The sequence below is a fragment of the Pimephales promelas genome, chromosome 10, assembly GCF_988280905.1.
Source record: "Pimephales promelas chromosome 10, fPimPro1.hap1.1, whole genome shotgun sequence".
Taxonomy (NCBI): Eukaryota; Metazoa; Chordata; class Actinopteri; order Cypriniformes; family Leuciscidae; genus Pimephales; species Pimephales promelas.
The window spans coordinates 14,068,643-14,093,350 of NC_142778.1; the positions used below are offsets into that span (position 1 = coordinate 14,068,643).

Here is a 24,708-nt window from a genome sequence, read left to right on the forward strand (position 1 = left end):
ACTCACCCTGAAGCCACCCTAGTTGTACATGACATTCTTCTTTCAGACGAATACAATCGGAATTAATATAAAAATGTCCTGGCTCTTCCAAGCTTTGTAAGGGGAGTGAATGGCTGGAGAAAATTTGCATCCATCCATGATAAAAATACTCCACACGGCTCCGTGGTGTTACGACTGAACACATACTACGCAAGTTGACTTGCGCCACAAAAGTAACCCGTGGTGCATGTATGACATAGGAGTATTGAAAGCTTCTAAATGCTTCTTGCGGTTTAAACAAATAGGGCTGCGCAACAAACTGAAACTCCTCTTCTATTATATAGAAATCCTCCGACAATTCACTTCAAAATGGCTAATTTGCGACTGGTGTTTTGTTGCTCTTTCCTCTGAGCTTCTGCGTTCATCATTACGCTGTGTGTCGGGTCAGGGGTTAGTCTTTCACCGTAAATCGATGTGTACGACCGTCTGTCAGAAGCTAGTGATTATGGTTTATTAAGTTTTAAATATGGATATTTTCCTTACACAAACGCATGGCTTCACTTCAAAAGGCCTTTATTATCCCCCTGGTGTCATATGGATTATTTTTCTAATGGATGGATACACTTTTTTGGTCTTCAAATTTTCTACAGCCATTCACTCCCATTACAAAGCTTGAGGGAGACAGGACATTTTTTAATATAACGCCGATTGAGTAAATCATGTGGTACTTTTTATTTTTGGCTGAACTATCCCCCATTGTCAGCCTTGTGACAATGCTGAGTATTTAAGGTAAACAATAATGTAATTGTGCTGCTGAACGAAACTGCACTTTTCTGAAAGCTTGTGTAGCTAGAAGTGCTTGAGTTATGTACCTATTCATTGTTTCTAAGTTTTGTTCTTGTTTTTGTTTTTTTTGCCATCTTTCCCAGGGATTGCTACTACGATAACTCGACCACATGTCCACGCTGTGCGAGAAATCTGGAACGCAAAAATGAGGAGTCTCTGAACCCATAGATCAGCCTGACTGATGGATGCTTCACAAACACTGTGAAATCTTCAGAGCCTGAACTTCATGTGTTTTTAAAATCAGTTTCCCTCTGTTTTCCCATAAATATGGATTTTTTTTGTTACAGTTACACATCTTCAGTCCAAACAGAAATCATCCATGTTAAACTTTACCAATGACATGTTCTTCTGAAGACTATGACTACGATGACTGTGAGATCATTTTTGAGCTAAAGATTCCTACACAAAAATCTGGGTAGCATGCTTGTCATCTTGGGATCATGCAAAAATACTACAAGGCAACACTGTTTTAGTTTATAGTTATATTCTCAGAATATACAGTGGCTTAAAATGTTGTAGATAATTTTCTTATTTTGTGCTCCCATTTTATAAGATCAACATGGTCATATCTAATCGTTCTAATCTATTCATGTGTCTGAGAAGAAAAACTACTTTAGTTATATCCAAAATGTCTTTGGACGTTTTTGTACAGTTTGTGTTTTAAGAATATTACAATTACCTGGTGTTAAATCTGCTTAAATCCCAGAATGTTATTTAATTGTCGCTGTAATAACTGTGCAAGAGATCCTGTGACATGTTATGAAGTCTAATATCTAAGCTATCTTTGCACAAAGCATGAAAAATAATATAAAAAGGAACAGTGGCCCATGTTTGGTTGATCTTTTTGCTTCTAGCATTAATCAAATAGTACCCTATGGGTATGGGGCAAAGATGACCCCTTCATCTTAGTTTTTGTTTAGAATAAAGTCTGATAATCCCTCTTAGTCATTACTTATGATCCACTAGAAGTATGTTGTGGTGTTTGTACCTATAGAGACACTGCCCTGCAGGGGCCGACTCATCTGAAGCACCAGATTTCCCGGTAGGGCCCCTGTAGAATGTGGACCGGCCCGTTACAATGTAAATTGTATGAGAATGAATGATAGTAAATTTACGTAGCCTTCCATTGGCCCAGGCACATGGGCAACCTAGAGAGGGATATATATTATCCTCAGGCTTAATCTAAAACATGGTAAAACTGATGATTTATGTGTGACTGGTGGTTAGAAAAAAGCACCACACAAGTTCATATATTAATACTTCATATGAATCATTCAATCAATCAATGATATACAGTATATGTATATATATATATTCATTAAAATCACTGACAGGTGAAGTGAATAACATTGATTATATTGCTGTACAGTATATATTTATACAGTGGCACCTGTCAGGGGTTGGAATGTATTAGGCAGCAAGTGAACTGTCAGTTTGTAAGCAGGAAAAATTGGCAAGCAATAGATCTGAGTGACAAGGACAAAAAACTGGGGGCATTCAAGGCTCATTTATGTATCACACAGAAGAGCTCAAATTGCTGAAAAAAATAATACTAGAAAGGTTTCAGAACAAGTCAAGTCACCTTTATTTATATATTGTTTTTTACAAGTTTTTATAAGTTTGTTTCGGCTAACTTAGGTTCAATCATTTTGATGACACTCTTTCAAATCCCGAATAAACATGTTATTAAAATTACCATGCATTTCTATTTTACACTATGGAACAAATCTCTTCCAACAGATTGACTGAATTTACATCTTCAAAAGCAGTTATGTTTAAAAAAATTAAAACCTGGCAGTGGTACAGTCAGATGGATGCTGCACTCCAGGGGCAGGACTCAATAAGTCCGCCCCTGGTAGTGTCAGCTAATCTGACTGTCAGGTGGTGTTGTCACCTCTCCGTCCTCTGCCCCTCCCAAAGAACGGGCCAACCCGCCACCAAGGAAGAGGGCCAGGGTCAGTGAGGCACTCCTGGATTTTATGGAGGAGCAAGAAGAGAGGGAAGAGGAGAGAGTGCAGGAGGCAGTGGCGAGGGAAAGAGCAGCCTCTGACAGGGCAGAGATATAGTTAACTCTCTTTGAGAGACTTGTAAATAAGTTGTAAATAGGCTATATTATTTGAAATGTTCTTGTTAATTCATTATTGTATTGGATTTTCTTCTATACATATTTTTGAAATTGTTTCAGTCTGGATGGTGTAAATATAATAAACAAACATGATAATAATAAACATGATAAATAAACATTTGAAGAGTTCAGATGCAAAAGCCTCTAAGTGCCATTTGAAATTTTTTCTTCTAGAATGATCATTTTTATCAAGCTTGTATATTTAAGTTCAGTAATTTCACTTAAATGGCAATGATAATTACCTTTTAATTGTTATTTAAGTAAAATTACTGAAGGTAAATATACAAGTTTGATAAAAATCATCATTAAAGAAGAAAATTTCAAATGGCATTTAGAGGCTTTTGCATCTGAACTCTTCATTTGTAGTACATCAAGTAGTAATATGCAGGAAAGATATATTTTGACTGAAGGTGAGGAAGCAAATCTTACAACAGCAGTCAGAATCATGCCTTATTTTTGATATTATGTGCAGACAGCCATCAAATTTGGTATGTTTCTTTTCAACTAAAATAGTTGGTGATTTGAAGGTATTTTTTCCTGTTGTCATTGCCATTCTGCTAGGTGTGCTTAAAAAAAACAGTCAGTGACCATATACACAGTATTTATTTTTTATAATTCATCAACTCAACAATATTGCTAACAATTTTACATGTCTAACTAATATAATGATAAAACTAGATATATTAATATTTTTAAGGTAACATTTTAATTTATCCACTATTTATTTGACCGGGAAAATGCAGACTTAAAATAATTGCAACAGAGTTAGCTAGCAGCTAATTTGCATCTATTGTCCTTGGGCATTCACTCAGGTTTCTCCCCTCAATTATAATCATGCTCCCTCAAACATGCAGGCAGCTCTCCAGAGACAGACAACTGTGCAGCAAGTCTGGCACAGAGATTATTTCCTGATAACTCCTTATCATCTTCAGGAATATTCCCCTAATCTTCCTCATCCTCATCGTGAAGTTCCTCCTCCTCCTCTAGGATATCATCTGTCGAGAGACAGAGGTTGTGGAGGATACAGTATGTTGCAATAACGTTAGGGGCAAATAGAGGCCGAATCTCCAAAGCCCCCAGGAAGATGGCTTGCAGCGGGTTTTTAGCATTCCGAAGGTAAGCTCAATGATGTTCCTTGCCTTGGCATAGTGCTTGTTAAAGTGTGCTTCAACTTGGCCTGATGATTAAAATACAGGTAATGTACTGTAAAAATATATGTAGTGTTTCAACAATCAGTAACGTCCAATAAACAATTTTCTGTGCATTCTTACCCGTTACAGGCTGGCGGCATGGCATCATGAGGGTGAGAGGATGCTGCAGACATGGGTACCCCCCATCTCCAAGAAGAAAGAAGCCAGCTGGTGGATATAGGGACTCCTTGTACATTGGAGATCTCCGGAGGACAAGGGCATCATGGACTGACCCGGTGTTGCCAATGTAAATATCCAGAAATTTCCCTTTGCCATCACACACACCCTGGAGAACCACTTCCTGGAAGAGTTTGCGGTTAAAGTAACGCTTCTTTTGTGGTTCAGCAGGTGGAAGTACTCTGACGTGGCACCCATCTATTGCTCCAGCTGCACAGCGGAATGCCCCATGGCCAGCCAAGCGAGCAAAGCCTGCCCCCACCTCCTCCATCTCTCCTGGTTTGGGGAAATGAATCACCTTGTGAACAATGGCCATCATGTCATCCACTATACTGTGGACTATTCTGCGAATGGTGGCTCTTGGTATGGCGAAGATGTCTGCTGTAACTTTGTATGAGGTGCCACATGCAAGCCAGTAGAGACAGACAGCCACCTCGATTTCGTGGCTCCATCGATGTGGCTTTTGCCGAGGCAACATCTTGACCAGCAGGTTGATGGTTTCTCTGGAGAGCCTAAAGGCTCATTTTAGGTCAGCTTCGAGAAAAACACTCTGAGGATTGGCACGTAGTTATTTATTTGTACAAACCTCTAAGAGAGCGTTTGATCCTGTGTGAAATTCAAAAATTTTTTAATATTGTGCAAAAGTTAACCCAACAGCAAAAAAGTCTGTTCCATTCATTCTAGTCTGGTTATATGTATTTCTTAAAATGATGTAGGCTACAGATGTACTAATAAACTTTACTTTATTTATTGTGCAATGCTTTCCTGAGTTGTCTTATCTGCAAATGTGAATGAACCTTTTTGATACAGGTCTAAGGTAGTGTAGAGCATACTGTAATTTAAGTTACTCAAACAAGCAATTGCAATTATTTACCTTAACCCAACTGACCTATGGCTAGGCCACGCCCCCTCCACTCACTCGGACAAACAGTCAACATTCGGGGACAGGTGCTATGGCGGTGTCACAGTAAGAGACATTTCACAGGAGGCAATTGGTGATTTTTGGAGACAGAAAGATTATATATCATCTCGAAGTCACCTGAAGGGCCTTAACTATGCATTGGAGGGTTATATTAATAATTTTATTCTTGAGAAGGTCGATGAAAAGCTTCAGCTCCAGGCAAAAATGTACAGGTCACAGTGTAAACGTGATAACCCGCATATCGTTGCCATCACCGTTTGGTGCTACAGTTTACATGAATCATTCAGCACAACATTGTTAACATTTTTATCTCGGTTAAGATACATTAATGAAGCTAAGTGAATGATGTACAACGCTGCTAGAAGCTAACGTTAACGTTTTCTAATGTTAGGGTAACGTTAGCTTTTTATGTTAGAGATTTTAAATATAACGTTCAAATATGTTGTTGATTTAACTTAAAAAAGATGCATCCTTGTTTAATTTATCCACATTTAGTTGGTAATCCATAGCAGACACTTATCACGCGGCTGAATCTGGGTTGAGATGTGGCTTGGGAAAGGGTAAAAAAAAATACACACTGTCGCCCAGCCTCTTGGGAACCTAGTGTCGCAGTTATGTACCCTATGAACACCGTTTGACCATTTTAAACTTGAAATGACAAGAAAAGACTAATGAAAACTGACTAACTGCAATTCATTTCAATGGATGTGGAAGCAGAGAATGTCCGAGTGTATTGGGTTAGCTGCGCACTGTGATTGGCTCTTTTGAGGGCGTGGCTTAGCCATAGGTCAATTGATTGGATAAGGAAACTATAAACTAGTAAATTCATCCAGGGTTCTCCCCTAGGATTTTATGAGGAGGTGATGGTATTGTGGGGTACAATCAACATGATCAAATGTAGCTTGACTGATGTAACCTATTGTAATACTGAGTGATGGAAAATTTGCTTTATATTAACAAGGGGTACAGTCAGGGCCAGATTAAGAGTTCAGAGGCCCCTGGGCATAATGTCTTGTAGGCCCCCTCTTAAGCAGGCCAAATGTATATTTTGTCCAAGGACATTTTAATATGGCATTTACAGTTTTACTGACTTAATGACTTAAAATTAACTTTGATGAACTATGCTGGAGTAAAGTTCATAAATGGTTGTTCTTTCCTATAGGAATTTGTAAAACTTTCGGGTGGACCCTTAATATAGCATTTATAGTTTTACTGATTTACTGTTCCTCTAGGGGAGTTCGGGGGCATTTTGTACATTTTAAGGTTAAATGCATCAATCTCGTGCTCTTTGAGAGATCAAAATTAAGAGCTTCAACACATGAACTGCTCGTTGAACAAAGAAAACCCATTGATTTGTACCAGGACAATAAACAGGGCTCAAACATATTTTTAGTTGAGTCTCAGTCTACATTACATTATCAATGGAGTTTTAGGATCGCAAACAATTATTATAATAATGTAAAAATGATTTATATAATTATTCCTATGACGTAAAATCCATATAGCCTATAAATGTACCAGTATATAAATGAAAATGATTATTTCAAAAGCATATTTTAGTCTACATTACACTATAATATAGGAAAATTTAAAATACTTTTGTCCTTATTTCTTCACTTGCAAGAAATAAACCCTTGAGCCTGTATTTAGGAGAAAAGACGATCCTGATCGCGTTAGCAAAGTGCACACTTTTCTTTAATTCACCCAGCACTGATGCCTATTCTTAAAGTCTTGTGCTGTTTTATAAACGCAAAAACAGGCACTTAGTGCAAACATATGCTCCGTTTTATCAAACCGTCCCTCGCAGCCTCGAAACACTACCGGCCCACCGGGGAAACTCCCGACTCTCCCGATTGCCGCTCCGCCGCTGGTGCCCAGGGCCCCTTAGATGTCGTGGGCCCCTGGGCATGTGCCCAGTTGGCCCAATGGTTAATCCGGCCCTGGGTACAGTATCACTGTTACACTGTTGAGAACCCTGTGTTATACCTTAACATTTCTATGTACTTGATCACATTGTTTGTTTGCCACTATTACTGAAGTTAAGTGCTGATTTAAGTCAACTTTATAAGATAATGTACATACAGAATCAGAGACAAACGCTAAAATAGCATATTGCCGTACCAACTTCCTCCTCCGCATCCTGGCTCTCCTCATTTGTAGATGCCTCCTTAGCTCAGCAGCTTCTTCTCCTGCTTCTTGGTAAAGTATACCCATGGTGACTGCTAACATTGCACGGTCCATCTTTGACCTAACAGTTATTTAACCTGAATAATTTTTTCTTCTCCAAACAAAAGACTGCTTGAACGACAACCGCCTACCGTTTACCAGCGTTTTTCCCGCCGTTGGCTAGTGATGTAAACAAACAACAGTAGAATGACAGGCGTTGCTTTATTGTTATGAATATATATTACACATTGTGAGCATCAGTGTTGGGAGTAACGCATTACAAAAGTAATAGATTACAGTAACATATTACTTTTTGCTGTAACGCAGTAGTGTAAGGCATTACTAATCAATTTTCAGTAATATTTTACTCATTACATGTTCAGTGAGGCTTGTATTACAGTTGTATTACAGTGTATTGTCTGCTTTTACTTCTTAAAGGCAACAGACTATGTGAAAGTTTTAAAGCAGTCTTTTAGTGCCAGTTCAGAGCGGTCGCGTCTGTAACATTGTTTTTTCCTCATAAATGTGAACACGAAAACTAAAATGAATATTTTAAGTTCTATGGAGACTGCAAAACCAACCCTTCCTCATCCGATTTGCGCAGTGTAATTAACAGAATTACAAAAAATATATTTTGCCTCCTATTTTTTTTTGTCACGCATGAATGTGTGTCTTTTTTCCCTAATATTAAAAATAAAACATAGACTGATATTTGTCTAATGTCTGGAGTCCTTTAAGGAAATAGCCTATATACGTTTCAATACATGTATTTTCGTAGAATTTTTATTTCAAGTTTTGACAGCAAATGTCATGTCCATAATGCTGGACTTCCCCAATTTTAAATAATTTATCCTCAACTAGTTTTGTGGTGTAGGTCTACGTATTTTATAATGTTAACTTCAAATAATACTAATAGCCTAATTTTAAGATAAGGCAGCATTGGATCTGGATGGTAAGGAGAATAACGCTGGAGTTGGAAGAGGTGTGTCGCGATTCTGTAGGTTCGTGGATCTGAGTCGTGTGGCGAATCGCGATTTCAGTTTCATATTGCATATCGTTACAGCCCCAAAGGTAAGTACTAGTTAGTTATTTTGGTGAAAGTAACTCAAAAGTAATACATGAGTAATGTAACGCATTACAATTCTAAGACAGTAATATTGTAAGGTAATGAATTACTTTTAAATAACAGTAACAAGTAATCCTACCTAATGTATTACAGTTTGGAAGTAACTTGCACAACACTGGTGAGCATACAGCTGTAGAGTAATCCCTTGAGCTGAGGGTAGGCTTGGGCGATAAAACTGTTATCGTCAATAATTCTTGTTATGTTTGGGTACTGAAGATGGCATCTGTGCAATACCAGCAAGAACACATCGTCTCAAACTGTCAGCAGCGTTCTGTGTGCTCGTCACCTTGTAAGTTCATTCTTGCAAGAACAACTAGCGAGAGCGTTCTCCCCAAGAACACAAGTCTGTCCGTTCTTTGCATTCTTGGTTTTGAGAAACACCTTAATTCTCTAAGGAAGAGAGGGCTAGCGAGTCAGAAGAGGCGAGCGAAGACAGGAGAGTATTTATGAAGAACTTCAGAAGAGATAAATCTGAGAAGTCAGCATCCCTATCACAGTCGTCGTCACAGTAAGGAGAAAAAAAGGGTTAAGGAAAAACATTTATTTCCTATGGTGGAATGCTAAGTTCAGAGTTCGAGGTTTATTTCCGAATTAAAGATTAAACTTGAGATTATTAGCATTGTTGAGACATGGTTGAAATGATCTGAATTTTGTTTTAAATGGGTATGTGAGCGAAGTGATAGGAATGAATGATAGTAGCGGCTGTGGATGTGCTACTTTTATTAAGGTGGGGGTTTCCTACAGAATTTTAGGTAAAGGTGTAGGATTAGAATATTTAGTTACTGAGGTTTTGTGTGATAATTGTAGTTTAAATGTTGTAAATTTTATAATCCTTGAAGAACTTATGAATAGGAAAGGATTGATGTGTTTAAATGATGGGTCGCCTACTTGTATTGGGGTGAGGGTGCAGTCAGTATTGGATCTGACTTTAGTTTTTCAGTCTACTGCAGGTCAAATAATATGGGAGGTGTATAGTGAGTCAACGACTGGAAGTGACCACTATCTGTAGGATTATGTGTAGGATGGGTAGCAGGAGCTCAGCTGCAATATGAACCAGTGTTTTTCTGAAAGAAGGCATTTTAATAAAGCTGATTGGATAATGTTTACATTTATAAGTGATGGGAATATGGGTGAAGTTGAAGTGATAGATGATGTGGATGAATTTACTGGAAGTGTTAGTATAGCTATGGTGGAAGCTGCAAAAGTTTCGATTGCCGAGTCGAGGCTGGGAGGTAAGAAGCAGAAACTGGTACCCTGGTGGACAAATGAATGCACACAAACAATAAGCAGTAGAAATAAAGTGTTTAAAGGTTTTAAAAATAGTTTAAGTTTTCAAAAGTATTTAGAATATAAAAGAGAGCAGGCTAAGGTGAGGTGTTGTCCTGGCCCTCAGGATATGCTCAGGAGCAATGAGAACTTCCCCTATATCAGCGCTTCAGGTTGAAGTAGGTGAAATGCCATTTGAGTTGAGGGGACTACAAATGTCATTGTCATATTATGTTCATTTAAAACGGCATAGGGAAGACCATCCAACTAAAAGTGTCCTCATTTCAACAAAGTAGCAGGCAAAAAGTGAGAGAGTCATTTAGAGCAAGTATACATGAAAATGTAAAAGAAGCGGCTGTAGAAAAGTTTGAAATTAGTCCATCTGTAGTCTATCCACCATACCCACCATGGATAATAATATTGTTAAATATTAAATATTAAATAACCCCAACTAAGCAAGCCAAAAGCAAGGCAAAAGCAAGGCGACAGTGGCAAGGAACCAAAACTCCATCAGATTAGATGGAGAAAAAAAAAACCTTGGGAGAACCCAGGCTCAGTCAGGGGGCCTGTTCTCCTCTGGCTAACATTCATATTGTTTATATATAAATATTAAATATAAATATTGTTGGTAACACTTTACAATAAGGTTCATTAGTTAACATTAGTTAATGTATTAACTAACATGAACTAACCATGAGCAATACATTTGTTACTGTATTTGTTCATCTTTGTTAACGTTAGTTAATAAAAATACAGCTGTTCATTGTTTGTTCATGTTAGTTCAATGTGCATTAACTAATGTTAACAAGATTTAAATAAAATATTAGTAAATGTTGAAATTGACATTAACAAAGATCAATAAATGCTGTATATGTGCAGTTCATATTAACTAATGTAGTTAACTAATGTTAACTAACGGACCTTATTGTAAAGTGTTACCATATTGTTTATATATAAAACGGCTCCATAACATATCGCCGGCGTTGAGTCGTCTCTTCACAGGCGTTGGTCTTCTCATCACAGGCGTTGGGACATCCGAAATCCCCGTGAGAGGCTGGACACAAAACTGGACCTGACGAACGCCATTTTTCTCGGGACAAGCGTCCTGAGATAACAGCAGAAAGGCAGATGGGAAATAATTAGCATAGCTGATGTTCATAATGATTTCCATTATAGGAGTCGGTGTTAGAAAGCCACTATCTCACAAACTCTCCGCAACCCAACCATACGCGCCGACCCGTTTGTCTAAAAGGCTGTCGAGCCCCACTGGTGCGTTAAGCAGTTTCAGTGGCAAACGGTTCCGTATGGCATAACAGAGGAATAAGAGGTAAGCATTATGTGAATGCTTGACTAAAGAGATGCGTCTTTAATCTAGTTTTAAACTGTGTTAGCGAGTCAGAGCCTCGGACCGTATCGGGAAGGCTATTCCAGAGTTTTGGAGCTAAATGCGAGAACGCCCTCCCTCCTTTAGTGGACTTAGATATCCTAGGAATGACCAGAAGCCTTGAATTTAGTGATCTTAAGGAACGCGGTGGATTGTAGGGCGAAAGAAGGTCCGTTAAGTACATAGGAGCTAAACCATTTAGGGCTTTATAGGTCAGTAGTACTTTGTAGTTGATATGGAACTTATTAATAGGTAACCAGTGTAGATAAAATCGGTGTTATATGATCATATTTTCTTGACCTAGTAAGAACTCTAGCAGCTGTATTTTGTACTAACTGTAGCTTGTTTATTGAGGATGCAGGACAACCGGCTAATAAAGCATTACAGTAATCTAGTCTCGAGGTCATGAATGCATGAACTAACTTTTCTGCATCAGAAACAGATATGTTACGTAGCAATGTTTCTAAGGTGGAAAAAGGCTGTTCTTGTAACATATGAAATATGATTTTCGAAAGACAAGTTGCGGTCTAGTATAACACCCAGGTCTGTTACTGTAGTGGATAAAGTAACAGGACATCCGTCTATAAGTTGTATTGTGAGAGGTTTTGTGAGTAGTTTTTTGGACCAATAAGTAATACCTCTGTTTTATCTGAATTTAATAGCAGGAAATTACGCGTCATCCAGCATTTTATATCTTTGAGACACTCTGTCAATTTAGATGAGGTAGTGTTTTCATCTGGTCATGATGAAATATATAATTGAGTGTCGTCAGCATAACAGTGGAAACAGTGTAAGAAATTTAATAGAGAAAGGGTTTTAATTAAAAGGAAAATAGAGGGTAGTGGGGAAAGGTTTATCTTTAGATATATTTTGTCTAAGGCTTCCGATTATAGAATAATGTTTTATTTTTTTATTTATATGTTTTTTTTTTTTTTTTGTAAGCCATAGTGATCATCAAGCACAATTTATCTGGAGGGTGGCGGTAGTGCGCTAAGTTAGTCCGCATCCGTTAAGCAGCCAAAGAAGAAGAAGAAGAAGAAGAAGAAGAAGAAGAAGAAGAAGAAGAAGAAGAAGAAGATCGCTCTGGTTGTGATTAATACAGCCTGGATACATCGTGGCTTCATCTGCTGTCTCCATCAATAAGTACAACAACACGGTGAACACACACGAATCGTGTCATATTCCTCTCTGTTAGATCTCTGTGTAAATCATGGCTGATGAAGAGTTGGAAGCCATTAGACGGCAACGTATGACCGAACTGCAGGCGAAACATGGGGTAAGAGAAAAAAGGAGAACGACACGACCAAAATATCGCGTTTTGTAGCAGTAAATTGAACAGCACATGTAAAGCCCTTATATGATTGAAATCAGTCTATATCATTCGTGTTTTTATAGCCTGGGCCACACTAAAGTCCACCTCGTTCTCTTATCTATTCTCGTTCTCGAGCTGTTTTGTTTAATATTTTTGTGTCATTCTCGAGCTGTTTAGTAAACGGACACCAATTTGTAGCCATTGAGCTAATCAAGTGTGAAATAATACAGGCTAAAATACTATGATATAATTCAATATATATATATATATATATATATATATATATATATATATATATATATATATATTATTCATGGGCTTCAGAGCTTCAGTTACAAAGAATTATTTTTTTTGATTTCAGTGGAGAAAACGGAAGCTAGCAGTGACGATTAGTTAGCAGATTCCTTTATTTGTCATTTTAATGGTGTACATAAAAACGAAATTGTGTTTCACACACTATTCAGTAATTCAGTGCACAATTTAAATATAAGTATAAGCAGCATCAAGCGACAGCTAGCCCTCTGAAATATTCACCCTATAAAAGCATTCATTGCAAAAATATAAGTTTTGTATCTTTATTTCTAAATGTTAAGGGATACTTAACGTTACCAGAAGTAACCATAACACATTTAAAATGTCCTTAAAACAAGAAGTTCAATAGTCAGTCAGTCCTGACATATATGGATGATTAACAGTCAAATTCCTTACATGGTTTCTTTTCTTAATTCATGTTTCATTTAGATTAAAAGTACCAACTGGAATAGAATGATGAAACTAATGAATAGAATGATATGTGCAAATTTTACTTATTCCCTTTTAGGACCATTCCAGTGACCAGCAGGGGCAGCAAGAGGCCAAACAGAGGTACAACAAACAACAATAATAACAAACAAAAGTTTGTGTTTCAGATGAAATTGTTTTAATAATTATTGGTCTTTGAGAGAAAAAAAATGTACTGTTACTCAAGATCAGAAGGTCTCTTAAATTAGCTTATATAGTTAAATTTAGCATTTTTTAATGAAAAAATTGAAAAAAAACCCCTCAATTTATTTTAAGGGATACTCTACCATTTTTTATATTAAACTGTTATTCCCTTTACTGAGACGAGTTGATGCATACTTCTCTTGTCTTGTGCGTGTACTAAATCGCTCTGTCTTGCACCAAAACTTTGTTAGATCTTAGCTCAGTTCATTCATTAGGATCCAAGCAGAGAAGTGACCAATACCTCCACGTTTTCGCTATTTAAATATAGTTACACGAGTAGAGAATGGTGACAAAATAAACGTTGTGCTTTTCTAAGCGTGTAAAGTGGATAACTATAATGTATGGCGGAATACCACAGCAAGCAGGCGCGCGGGAAGCTGTTTCAGACGAGGGGGGCTGAGGGCTGGGTTGAAAAATATGACGTCATTATGACAAAAAAAACCCATTAAATTTCTCTGTATACGTTACGTGTTGTTGCCAATAAAGTAAATATATTTAGTATCATATTTGTTTAAATATTATAGACTAATGTTTTTTTTAATTTAATCTATGTTGATTATGAAAGTGAGCATGCAGCATGAGAAAGATGCATCATGAGAGACATGATTTTAACCACTCACTTCATTTGTGTTTTGTAGAAAGACTCTTTTTAAAAGATTTTCGTTTAATATAAATATCTTAATTGTGATCAATGTGTTATCAACCAATTGCCTGTATTTAATAAATAAGAAGCAAATATCTAGCAGAATAATAAGGCGCTGGCACAATCACTTGCATTGCACGTGAACTTGGGGGCGCCGAAACTCAGCTTGTGCCTACGCTGTCCATTGATCACGCTTCATCAATAATCAATCACATAAAATGAGAGGCCAAACACAAATATCACTGTGTGTCAAATAAAATGTTTTATTTAAGATGTCGGACGAGATTGGATGCCTGACTTCCCTTAGGTCTCCGGTAGAAAACGCCACTGAGAACGGGAATGTGATAAAATGTGAGAACAGTAATTAATAATATGATAGTTACATTTTTATTTTTCAGAAATTATCTGAAAAATAAAAATGTAACTAATGTCATATTTAATCACTATACATGCATATTATTTAGTGATGGGCTGCCTCGGGACGACGATGAATAGGCAACATTATACAGAAATAAATAAAGCTAAAATGCTTGGCGGCAGTATAGGCCTATAAGGGTTTTAAAACCATTTCTTACCTCTATTTAAAGTGCACCAAACATGGCCTTGCGTTCTGGTGTGTTTCTGATGAATCTCCGAACAAGAGAGATTCAAACTAGTGTCAGGTGACGGAAGCAACTGAGGAGGAGGCACGTGCAGTGTATCAACGATTCACGAAATATTAAAATAATTAATCATTAGTTTATATCTTATACACTGCCCATTATTTTTTATCCCATATCAAACACCGTATCTTTTGTCTATTTTACATTTTTTTTTCTCACGATTTTAAGTATAATATTTATTATAGTCCACCACCACAGCCCCTCACCAGGGGGGGCTGATGCTATGATGAGGGGGGCTGCAGCCCCCGCAGCACCCCCCTTCCCGCGCCTATGACAGCAAGTGCTTGGGAGCACTTCGACTCAGAGCAGTAATATCAGTAATATCATCACTCGTGAAAAATCCTCTTTCCCTCACAGGAGTGATGATATTACTACGCCTAGTCCATAGATATGTATTCGCCGAGTCAAAGTGCTCCCAAGCAGTTGCTATGGTATTCAGTCATACATTATAATTATCCTTCACACGTTTAGACGTTGTAAGCTCGACGTTTTATTGTGTCACCATCCTTGGTCGAGTGTCACTACTCGAGTAACTGTTTAAATAGGGAAAATGTGGAGGTGTTTGAAAAACTCTGGCAAATTGTGAAATTTTGTGTCAATACCCTGCCCTAACTTGAACAATGTAAAAACAGCACTTTAATTTTTTTTTTAAGATTTATATTTTTATATACAGTATAATTGTGCTTAAAAGAAACAACAAAAAAATCTACATCTTATTCTTGTTTAAAAGCATTTACATAATATATATGGTGCGTGATTAAAAAGGTGACCTTGAAATTGTGGCGTTAAAGGCGACGCGAGACGAGGAAAAATTTGAGTGCACCTAAATTTTGTGCTGGTGTACCTATATAAAAAAGTTAGGTGCACCAGTGCAACCAAGGCAAAAAGTTAGTCTGGAGCTGTTTTAACGATGTATGAGGCACTGTGAGCTGACATCGCAGTCGCCTCTTGTCACTGCGACTGCATGATATGTGCAGTTATAGGCATAGACATGTAAGTTAGGTTATTTATTATGTCTATGGTTATAGGTATCTCCCCAAATTAGTTTTTGTCTTATATTTATATCATATTATGTTCTTATATTAGAATATCACATCAGTAAGAGTGCCGTCTTCCCGTGCAGGAGTGTGATATTTATGTTCTACATAAATCTAATAGTTAAATTTGAAATAAATTGACCCTTCGCTAAGCCCCGCCCTCCCTAGTTACTGTTGCTACGCCTGTCAAGCTTTCGCGGCTGACCCATCTATTATAGTGTGGATCCGGTGTCAGACATTCCCAATGAGATAATTAGTAATTTTCGGCGAACAAGTGAAATATCTGAGAGAGCAAGACAAAAGGGACTCTAGTATGCATTCGAGGGATATATTCACAACATTATATGCAACCGATTAGAGAATAATTTCTTAAAAAAAAAACAGTAGTTGTGAATGGGTCTCGCACATAGACGCTAGATCACGCCAATCATTTCTCCCCTTGGCTTTAAATTTTCTGGAAGGAAAACAATTCCTCTCCCCCGTCCAAACTTTTAGTATACCGATATCAGATTTGCACAATCCATACGCACAATGCTTCAGCATGTTTCCCTCGTTCGAAAGCTTGCCAGACCTCCTGCGCTTAGTTACGGTTGCTACAACATGATTGGCCAGTGGTGGTTTACGGGCGTGGCTTAGCGAAGGGTCAATTGACATTGTGAGTTAGTTTTTAGACATAATATTATCAATATTGTTTGTTTTCCCTTTATTTCGCCGACTAGAATTTTAAAATGAAAGTCTCAATGAGTCTCAGTGCAACAGACAGCAACGATTTCTTGAAGGAAATCCGCGTTTTGAACGAATCATTTTAACGATTCAATGAACAATCACTTGCTTCTTTCCTGAATGAAGCAGCCGTTTGAACAAATCTGTTGAATGAATGACTCCCTCAACTCGCTTGACGGTGATCAAGGCGGTGAATTGCCGCCGCCTACTGACGGTTTTAGTTTCATATTTAAAGTAAAACGTTAAAGTTAGAAATCATTTCACATTTAAATATTGAATATTGATTAAAAAAAACCTTGAAGCTTTATTTATGCAATTTATGTGAACTCACCACTGCATAGAAAATGAACAATATGAATATCTTTGTGAATCGTAAGTCATCAACAGGCCTAAACTAAACTAGCCAGGGCACCAGCACAAAAACACAATCAGTAAAAATCATCTAATTATTAACAAAACGTTGAAAATATCAAGATATATTTTTGTCAATATTGCACACCCCTAATGTATGGTATTAATTTTGATTTCTTCACGACTTAAAAAGGTCTTAAAAAGCCTTAAATTTTATTTATAAATAGTGTGCAGGAACCCTGACGCACACACTGAAGCACGTGTGGCGCTTGCGCTATTTTTTTGCCTATATAGACACAAATGCATGAACTTCCTCTCCAGGCTCTAGATCCACTCTCGCAGAGGGGTCTGCGGGGGTACGCCGTCTATTTGACGCAGAAGCATAAAACAGGCTTAACGCTAATCCAAATAAATTATCCTCAGATTTATTTCAACTTAAATAAAAATTGTATAAGTGCAATTCATAATACAGGATTTCAATTAATGAAATTAATTAATTTGAATCCCCCACCAAAAAAAAAATCCTTGGGGAAACACTGCAATCTATATATTTTTTTATTCTTGAACCAATACTAATAAAATATATGGAGTATATACTCCACAACAACAGTTGATTATGAAAGACTGCCACCCTGTATTCAAACACTACAAATAAAATAAAATACAGGTAGGGTACTTCAGTACTTAAAGCTACCAACAGGTTTAATGGGGCACCAGACAAGAATGCTGTTTTTGTCAAAAAGCGACCCCTAGAGTAACTGGAGTACTTGTTTTTAACATTACTGTCGTAAATACCACTCAAGGAGGGCATGACGTGTTACATAGTATACAATAGTACATTGTGTTTAATTTGTCGTTTAATGAGATCTAATATATGTTGTTAGTGGTGAGAATTTTCACGTGATTAAATACATATCCCCATGAACTATAATGGTCCAGAGGAAGAGCTTTTGCCATGTGTGTCACAGGTTCTGGGTTCTAATTCTTACTAATAGACCATTTCACAAGATGTAAACAACACTGGTCCAGAAGCACTTCCTGTTTCAGTTTTTTAACACTACATAAAAGCTGGGATAAAATACAACCAACAGAACATTTAAAACTGAATCAAAAAGTTAAACAAACATCTTTAAGATGTTTTCTTTACATGTGAAATAAAGAAAACAGTCACAAACTGAAACGGGAAGTGCTTCTGGACCAGTGTTGTTTACATCTTGTGAAATGGTCTATAGTATAGTTTATTTTCCTCATCAACACCGATTGTTTATTAGTGGCTGTATTTCAAGCAGGGACATGTTTTTTGTGCATTGGGTTTTGTGATTTCACCGTAATGAGTCTCTCAGTCCCCGCAACGGATTGAGCAATGAGCGCGCGTCCGTTTAAATATCACAACAGAACACTGAATCCACTGAAACTGATCGAAGCGGCAAGGAGCACTTTGGTGACTTGATTTCAAAAACAACACATTTCAGATCGCCTCTTATTTAACAAACGAAATAAATGAATCTACTAGAGTTACCTGGAGATGTTTTATTTGTTTGTATTGGTACATCTGTGCTGCGCGATGTTTCAATGGGGACATATCACACGCACATTACGGCTATGCTCGCGTCTGACTCCTCGCTCGGTCAGTCTGCTCTTTCCTCTTTCTCTGTTCCTCCGACAATGCTTTCCTAGCTTTCTATATCTTATATGCCGGCTCCGCTATGACGATAGTGTGACAAACTCCATCCTTCTCGACCTTGTTCCTGGATATGTGCAGTGTTGCCGCAAAGGAATATGTTACATCGCGAGAGCTGATCACGCGATACTTCCTGATGCTGATGCTTGAAATTGCAAGTGAGATTTTTCCGCTCACAGGCACCAGGGGGGGTCGAGACGCCCCCCCATTTAACCCGAAAGAAGTCATATAACCATTTCAATAACTCTGAAGCTGTTAAATTAAGCTAAAATAACTGCATAGTGTCCCTTTAAGGGAGCATTTCACCCATTTCAACATTAATCTTTATTGAAAGTGGATCATAAATGTAAAATATTTTTTGAATTTGGTGCCCTCATGACCGAGAAAATACCTGAAGGGCGCGTTTGTATGCAAGTCAACAACTCCCACAATGCACCACATTGCACAGCTCCACAAGCCACACCCAGAACAGCGCAAAAACATCATAGAAATCCCTCTTTCGTCTACAAGGCTAACGTTAGCTGCCACCGGAGTTTGAAATTCATTTCACACAAAATGTCAAGTTAGTTGGCTGTGGAGAGCAGGACACGGGACCTGAGAGCAGCGCGAGGCATGAGTGAAAATGAAAGATACCGGTGAGACGCACCGACCGGTATTGCGTCTTTCACGGAGGAGCAGAGCGATGACGGCAGATCGAGAGAGAAACAGGCCTGATTTTTTTTTTTGTTGTTGTTGTTTTGTTTCTGTTGTGTGTAGACAGCAGTCGTCAATGAGGGGCTTCTGGCTAATACTTTCATTTTGTATTTGTTCCTTTTACTATTAAAAAAATGTTCGCCGGTTCCCGCCTCCTCCTTCCCACACAACAACGAACCCCGTTAACGTTACATTAGCAAACTCATTAGTGAATTACTCCTCGTTTGTATTTCTTTCTATATGGTGAATTACTGCATCATACCAGGATGTTCAGTCAGGCGAAACTAGGATGGTTCACATCACGATCGCAACACAAACGTCCGTGTGCTCATCTGATTCAGAGATTTCCTCCTGGAGAAATTGCCATCGTTGAAATTCTCTGCAGCAGACGCACTCTATCTGTCTGTGGCTCAGAGCGAGAGCACAGGCACCAGCAGTCCCCTCCGCTCGAGTTTGGGCTCCTCGACCGCGACAGGCAGCCACCTCCTGTTCCTCCATCAGCCTCAGTTGCTCTTCCCTATTTTTTTCCCCCAGACCGCTTGCTTACTGCGTTTACACCGCGTACTATAGTACCGGTCCGGGGCGGGAAGATTACGTTGAACTGCGTGTGACTGCTCTTCACGCAGTCCTAGCCTGCGCATTTGTTTTGAGTTTTGTATGGAGCAGATTCAAGCTTTGCTGCTTTTGTGTGCGATAGGTATACTTACGAGGTAATTAACAAAACGGCAGAAAAGAGACGAGCACCCAAAGCGTATTCAGAAAGCTCATAATGCTAGGTATAAAAGTAGACATTTGTTATCAGCGGACATTGACCGTGACATGGATGGGACGAACGTACAATCAGGCAGAAAGATTAGCGTGGTAAGAACCAATCAGCACGTTCAGCGCACAAGTCCCACCCCGAAAGTTCCAGAACTCTGAAAAAGTACCACCTCGCCAGCAGGGACTTTCTGGGGGGGAAATTTTTACCCAGAACTTCATTTAGACCCTGGTTCCTGCGGTGTAAACACACCAAGTACCACCCCAAAGTTCCTAGTTCCTGGGGAAAGTTCCTGCGGTGCGGTGGAAACGCGGCTTAAGAGTCACCCGACATGGTTCAGAACAGCTAATTTGCCTATAAATTTGTAGCATAACAATTTAGCTTTTTGGAAAACAAACAAATGTATTTCACAAAAAATGACTGACACATACAAGTACTGTCCCACCTTAAAGGTGCCCTAGTATGTGTTGAAATAATATTTTAATCTTATATCTACATATAGACCATTTCACAAGATGTAAACAACACTGGTCCAGAAGCACTTCCTGTTTCAGTTTTTTAACACTACATAAAAACTGAGATAAATTACAACCAACAGAACATATAAAACTGAATCAAAAAGTTAAACAAACATCTTTAAGATGTTTTCTTTACATGTGAAATAAAGAAAACCGTTACAAACTGAAACAGGAAGTGTTTCTGGACCAGTGTTGTTTACACTACACATCTTTTCCCAGCACTTCAAAACTATAATATCATATATAAAGGGTTTTTTTTTAATTTTGTTGTTCATCCTTTAAAGATTTTAAGATGCTGGAAAACTCTTATCTGAACACTTATTTAAAAAAAAAAATACCATTGTAAACAGTAGGATTTGGCTATTTTCACTCCATATACATGTTTTCACAACTTTTTTTTTAAAATTATTATTAAGACATTATAAATGATAATAACTAAAGTAAATTTCATCTACACCCTAAATTAAGCTTAGTGATTTATTGTCCGCCCCAGTGCTACCAGGCTTTTTCTTTTTTGCTAGAACTCGGTGCGAGTTCTCATTTGAGGTGGTGCTGCCCTGTAATTTGAGTCTGGAGGCCTGTGAACTTAAAATAAAACAGCATATCATAATGTTAAGTCTATTTATTATTAAAGAATTTGTCAGTATTACAGTTATTTTGGGGGAAATTTGAATAATTGCATTGCAAGCTGATTTAAGGTGTGCCCCTAAATTTTCTGCTTGCACTCCTAAAATTTTCAGTCAGGGGCAACAGCGCTCCTAGTAAAAAAAGTTAATCTGGAGCCCTGAGATGGAATGAAAAAAAAAAATTAAAAAATGTAGGCCTAAATCAAGCTTACACATTTACCCAAATTTTTCCAGCTAATTGACACTCGGATAACAGTCAACATTCGGGGACCGGCGCTATGCAGCGGTCACAGTAGGAGACATTTCACAGGAGACAGAAAGATTATATATCATTTTGAAGTCACCTAAAGGGCCTTAACTATGCATTAGAGGGTTATATTAATAATTTTATTATTGAAGGTCGATGAAAAGCTTCAGCTCGAAGCAAAAATGTACAGGTCACAGTGTAAACGTGATAAACCGCATATCGTTGCATCGCCGTTTGGTGCTACAGTATTTACATGAATCATTCAGCACAACATTGCTAACATTTGTTATCTCGGTTATTTACAGATATGTTAATGAAGCTTAGTAACATGATGTAGGCTACTGCGCAGCTAGAAGCTAACGTTAACGTTTTCTAATGTTAAGCTAACGTTAGCCTAACGTTATGTTAGAGATTTTAAAAATAACATTCAAATATGTTGACTTAACTTGGAACAGCTGTAGACATCCTTTTTTTAATTTATCCACGTTTAGTTGGTGTTGTGGTCTGCCGCATAACTTAATCCAGAGCAGACACTTATCTCGTTTGTGATGTGGCTTGGGAAAAGGTAAAAAATACACACGGTCGCCCAGCCTCTCTGGAACCTAGTGTCGGAGTTGCATGTACCCCATGCACAGCGTTTGACCATTTTAAACTTAAAATGACAAAAAAAAAAACGAATGAAAACTGGCAAACTGCAATGCATTTCAATGGACGTGGAAGCAGAGAATGTCCGAGTGTATTGTGTTAGCTGCGCACTGTGATTGGCTCATCGCGTTTGAGGGCGTGACTTAGCCATAGGTCAATTGTAGTAATGACTGATCAGACCTGTTTGCCCGATAGTGGCAAGATATGTATATATATATATGTATAAGACATATGTATATAAGGATATCTGACATATTAGTTTGTCCGTCAAAAACCAGGGGAAAAAAAATCTGAAGACTGCGAAATCACCTGGTAAATCTGCCATAATAATAACAATCCGCCATGCAACATGCACACCTGCTCTTAAAGGGTATGTTGGATGACGCTCTGATTGGTTTATTTCATGTTATGCCTAAACCACACCTATGAATAATGAAGCTATTTCAGACCAACCCCTTTTAAACTTGCGTCGGGCGCAAGAGTAATTTATCCCGCCAGTAAAATAGCAACAGTGCCCAAGACCCGCCCACAAAGTTACTTGCGCTTCGCTTAAAGCTGAACTGCGGCGAACAATGAACCTTTCGTCTAATAAAACATCGGTACCTAGTCAACCGTTCTCTGAGATTTGTTTTCATGATTTTCCCATTACTAGCATTATACGCTAAACAGTTTTAGAGGTAAAACTCTTTACATTCGATTATCATGAAAACAAATCTCAGAGAACGATTAACTAGGTACCGATGTTTTAGTAGACCAAAGGTTCATTGTTCGCCGAAGTTCTCCTTTAATACTTGCATTTCAGATCATTAAAATAAGGGCCCCTTATGTCTTGTCACTGCTACGCGGATGACTTGCAGATTTATTTTTCGGTAAATCATTAAAATAGGAATACTTTCGGTAACCTATGGCTGGGCGGTATATAGGGCTGTCGCGGTTATGGAATTTCCCTTGCGGTAATGTTGAGTGGCTAGATAGCACGATATGCGGTATTACCGCCATTTATTTATTTATTTAATTTATGTATTTGTTGCTATATAAATAAGTTTACGATGTGGACAAAAACGAGGACATTTTCAGTAACCAATGTAACCGAAACTAAACAGCGCATTAAAAGGCTTTCACGCGCGCACATTGTTATGACAACGGACTTTGTGCGAGTCATTAAACCGTTCATTCAACGAACACATTCAAAAAAGCTGATTCATTAAAAGAGATGTAATGAAACAAGGTTTTAATTATTTTAAACTTTGAGTTCCACTTTTCAAGGCTCAGCTAAGCAGCAATGCGTTGCATGGGTAACGCTGAAGCTTCACTTAGAGACCAATCTGGCGTTGATTCAATGCGTGACTCTGTGATTTTATTTCCCCGAGCAGTCTTGTTATCATTATGAACTTACATTCAATACACATGCATGAAGTTCAAAAGAAGAAGGGTATAGCCTTATAAAAAAAAATAATAAAAAAACGTGAATATCGCGGTTGCTGCAGTTACGTGCAATCCTCTGCGGTTGACATGTCAGAAGCGCGGTACTACAATATTGCGGTTATCGCGACAGCCCTAGCGGTATATCGAGTTTGTACGATGTATCGTTATATGTTTTGAAACGATATGGAATGAGGCAATACCGTTTATATCGATACAGTAGTTTGATATGAGCACATCTGAAAAATAGCGGAGGTTGCAGTGTGAGCTGCTGCAGTGAAAGTAGCTAGGCTACATAGTACAGTTTGTCCTAAACATGACACAAGCTTATATTAATTGCTTCAAAATAACTGATAAGATATAGTTAACAAGTTTAAAGCAGCTTGCCCTGTCAGATGCTCTGACAGACACTGTTGCTGACTAACAGATATACTTGCGCTGTTTAATGCGTTTGAGATGTGGTGTTTTCCTTAGTGCTCAACTTACATTTCACAGGTATATTCTCCATCTGTAAATATTAGAAAGTAAAGCAAATATGTCCATTTCACAACAAATATGTCCATGTCAGAAGAGGACGAGCTTCTGCAAGTGAATCTCCGCTAAAATTCATGCTTCCTTGAATGAGCGCCGCCACGCGCATGAGCGTGAATAGTACTACGTACTATAGTACGCAATAATTCTGACTAAAATAAACATATTGCTAAAATATTTGTTGCTGGAGAAAATAAATGTGCCATATGTGGAATTTTAAACCTACAAGTATATATTTTTAATGAAAGTGACCATTATAATGGGGTAATCAAATGCAGGCTAAAATAATTAGTTTGTGCTTTTGTTTTTGTTTTTATTTTCATTTTTAGTTTAGCCTTTAGTCAATTTAAAAACAAAAGCTTTTTGCACATAATATATTGCATAGCCTATATTATATTTGTTTCCATATCCTTCAATATCAACATTGTTTGTAGGATATCATTGGGCAGAATGTGAAATATATATATATATATATATATATATATATATATATATATATATTTAAATATAAAGATTTTCTTTATCTAAATAGAAAACATAGAAAGTTCCGAGATATATATCGTATATCGCCATTTGACCAAAAAGTACAGAGATATGATTTTTTGGCCATATCGCCCAGCCCTACGGTAACCTATTAGCCTGTATTCAGGAGGTGAAAAATTAGTTGGCAGCTAATTTTTTTAAACTAAATG

The 24,708-nt window shown here is 37.8% G+C and overlaps 2 protein-coding genes and 1 pseudogene across 6 annotated transcripts in view; 2 read left to right on the plus strand and 1 right to left on the minus strand.

Annotated features, from left to right (window-relative positions):
- The window catches only part of def8 (differentially expressed in FDCP 8 homolog), a 160,478-nt gene extending 157,958 nt beyond the window's left edge, over positions 1-2,520 (plus strand). For all 4 annotated transcript variants that reach the window (XM_089135408.1, XM_039681741.2, XM_039681744.2 and 1 more), the window contains one exon: positions 909-2,520. In XM_089135408.1, coding sequence (XP_088991534.1) covers positions 909-993 — 85 coding nt within the window. In that variant the 3' untranslated portion in view covers positions 994-2,520. The remainder of the gene's footprint in view (positions 1-908) is intronic.
- A 1,413-nt stretch (positions 2,521-3,933) lies between these two features.
- Positions 3,934-7,453, minus strand: LOC148977335 (uncharacterized; annotated as a pseudogene). Its single transcript, XR_016145425.1, has 3 exons — positions 7,361-7,453; positions 4,222-4,905; positions 3,934-4,127 (listed from the first exon to the last, which is right to left on the minus strand). The product of XR_016145425.1 is annotated as an uncharacterized LOC148977335 (transcript).
- Positions 7,454-12,223: 4,770 nt separating this feature from the next.
- pdcd5 (programmed cell death 5) overlaps positions 12,224-24,708 on the plus strand; it is a 33,003-nt gene continuing 20,518 nt past the window's right edge. The window contains exons 1-2 of the mRNA XM_039681828.2: positions 12,224-12,457; positions 13,314-13,357. Of these exons, the coding sequence (XP_039537762.1) occupies positions 12,392-12,457; positions 13,314-13,357 (110 nt within the window). The 5' untranslated portion in view covers positions 12,224-12,391. The remainder of the gene's footprint in view (positions 12,458-13,313; positions 13,358-24,708) is intronic.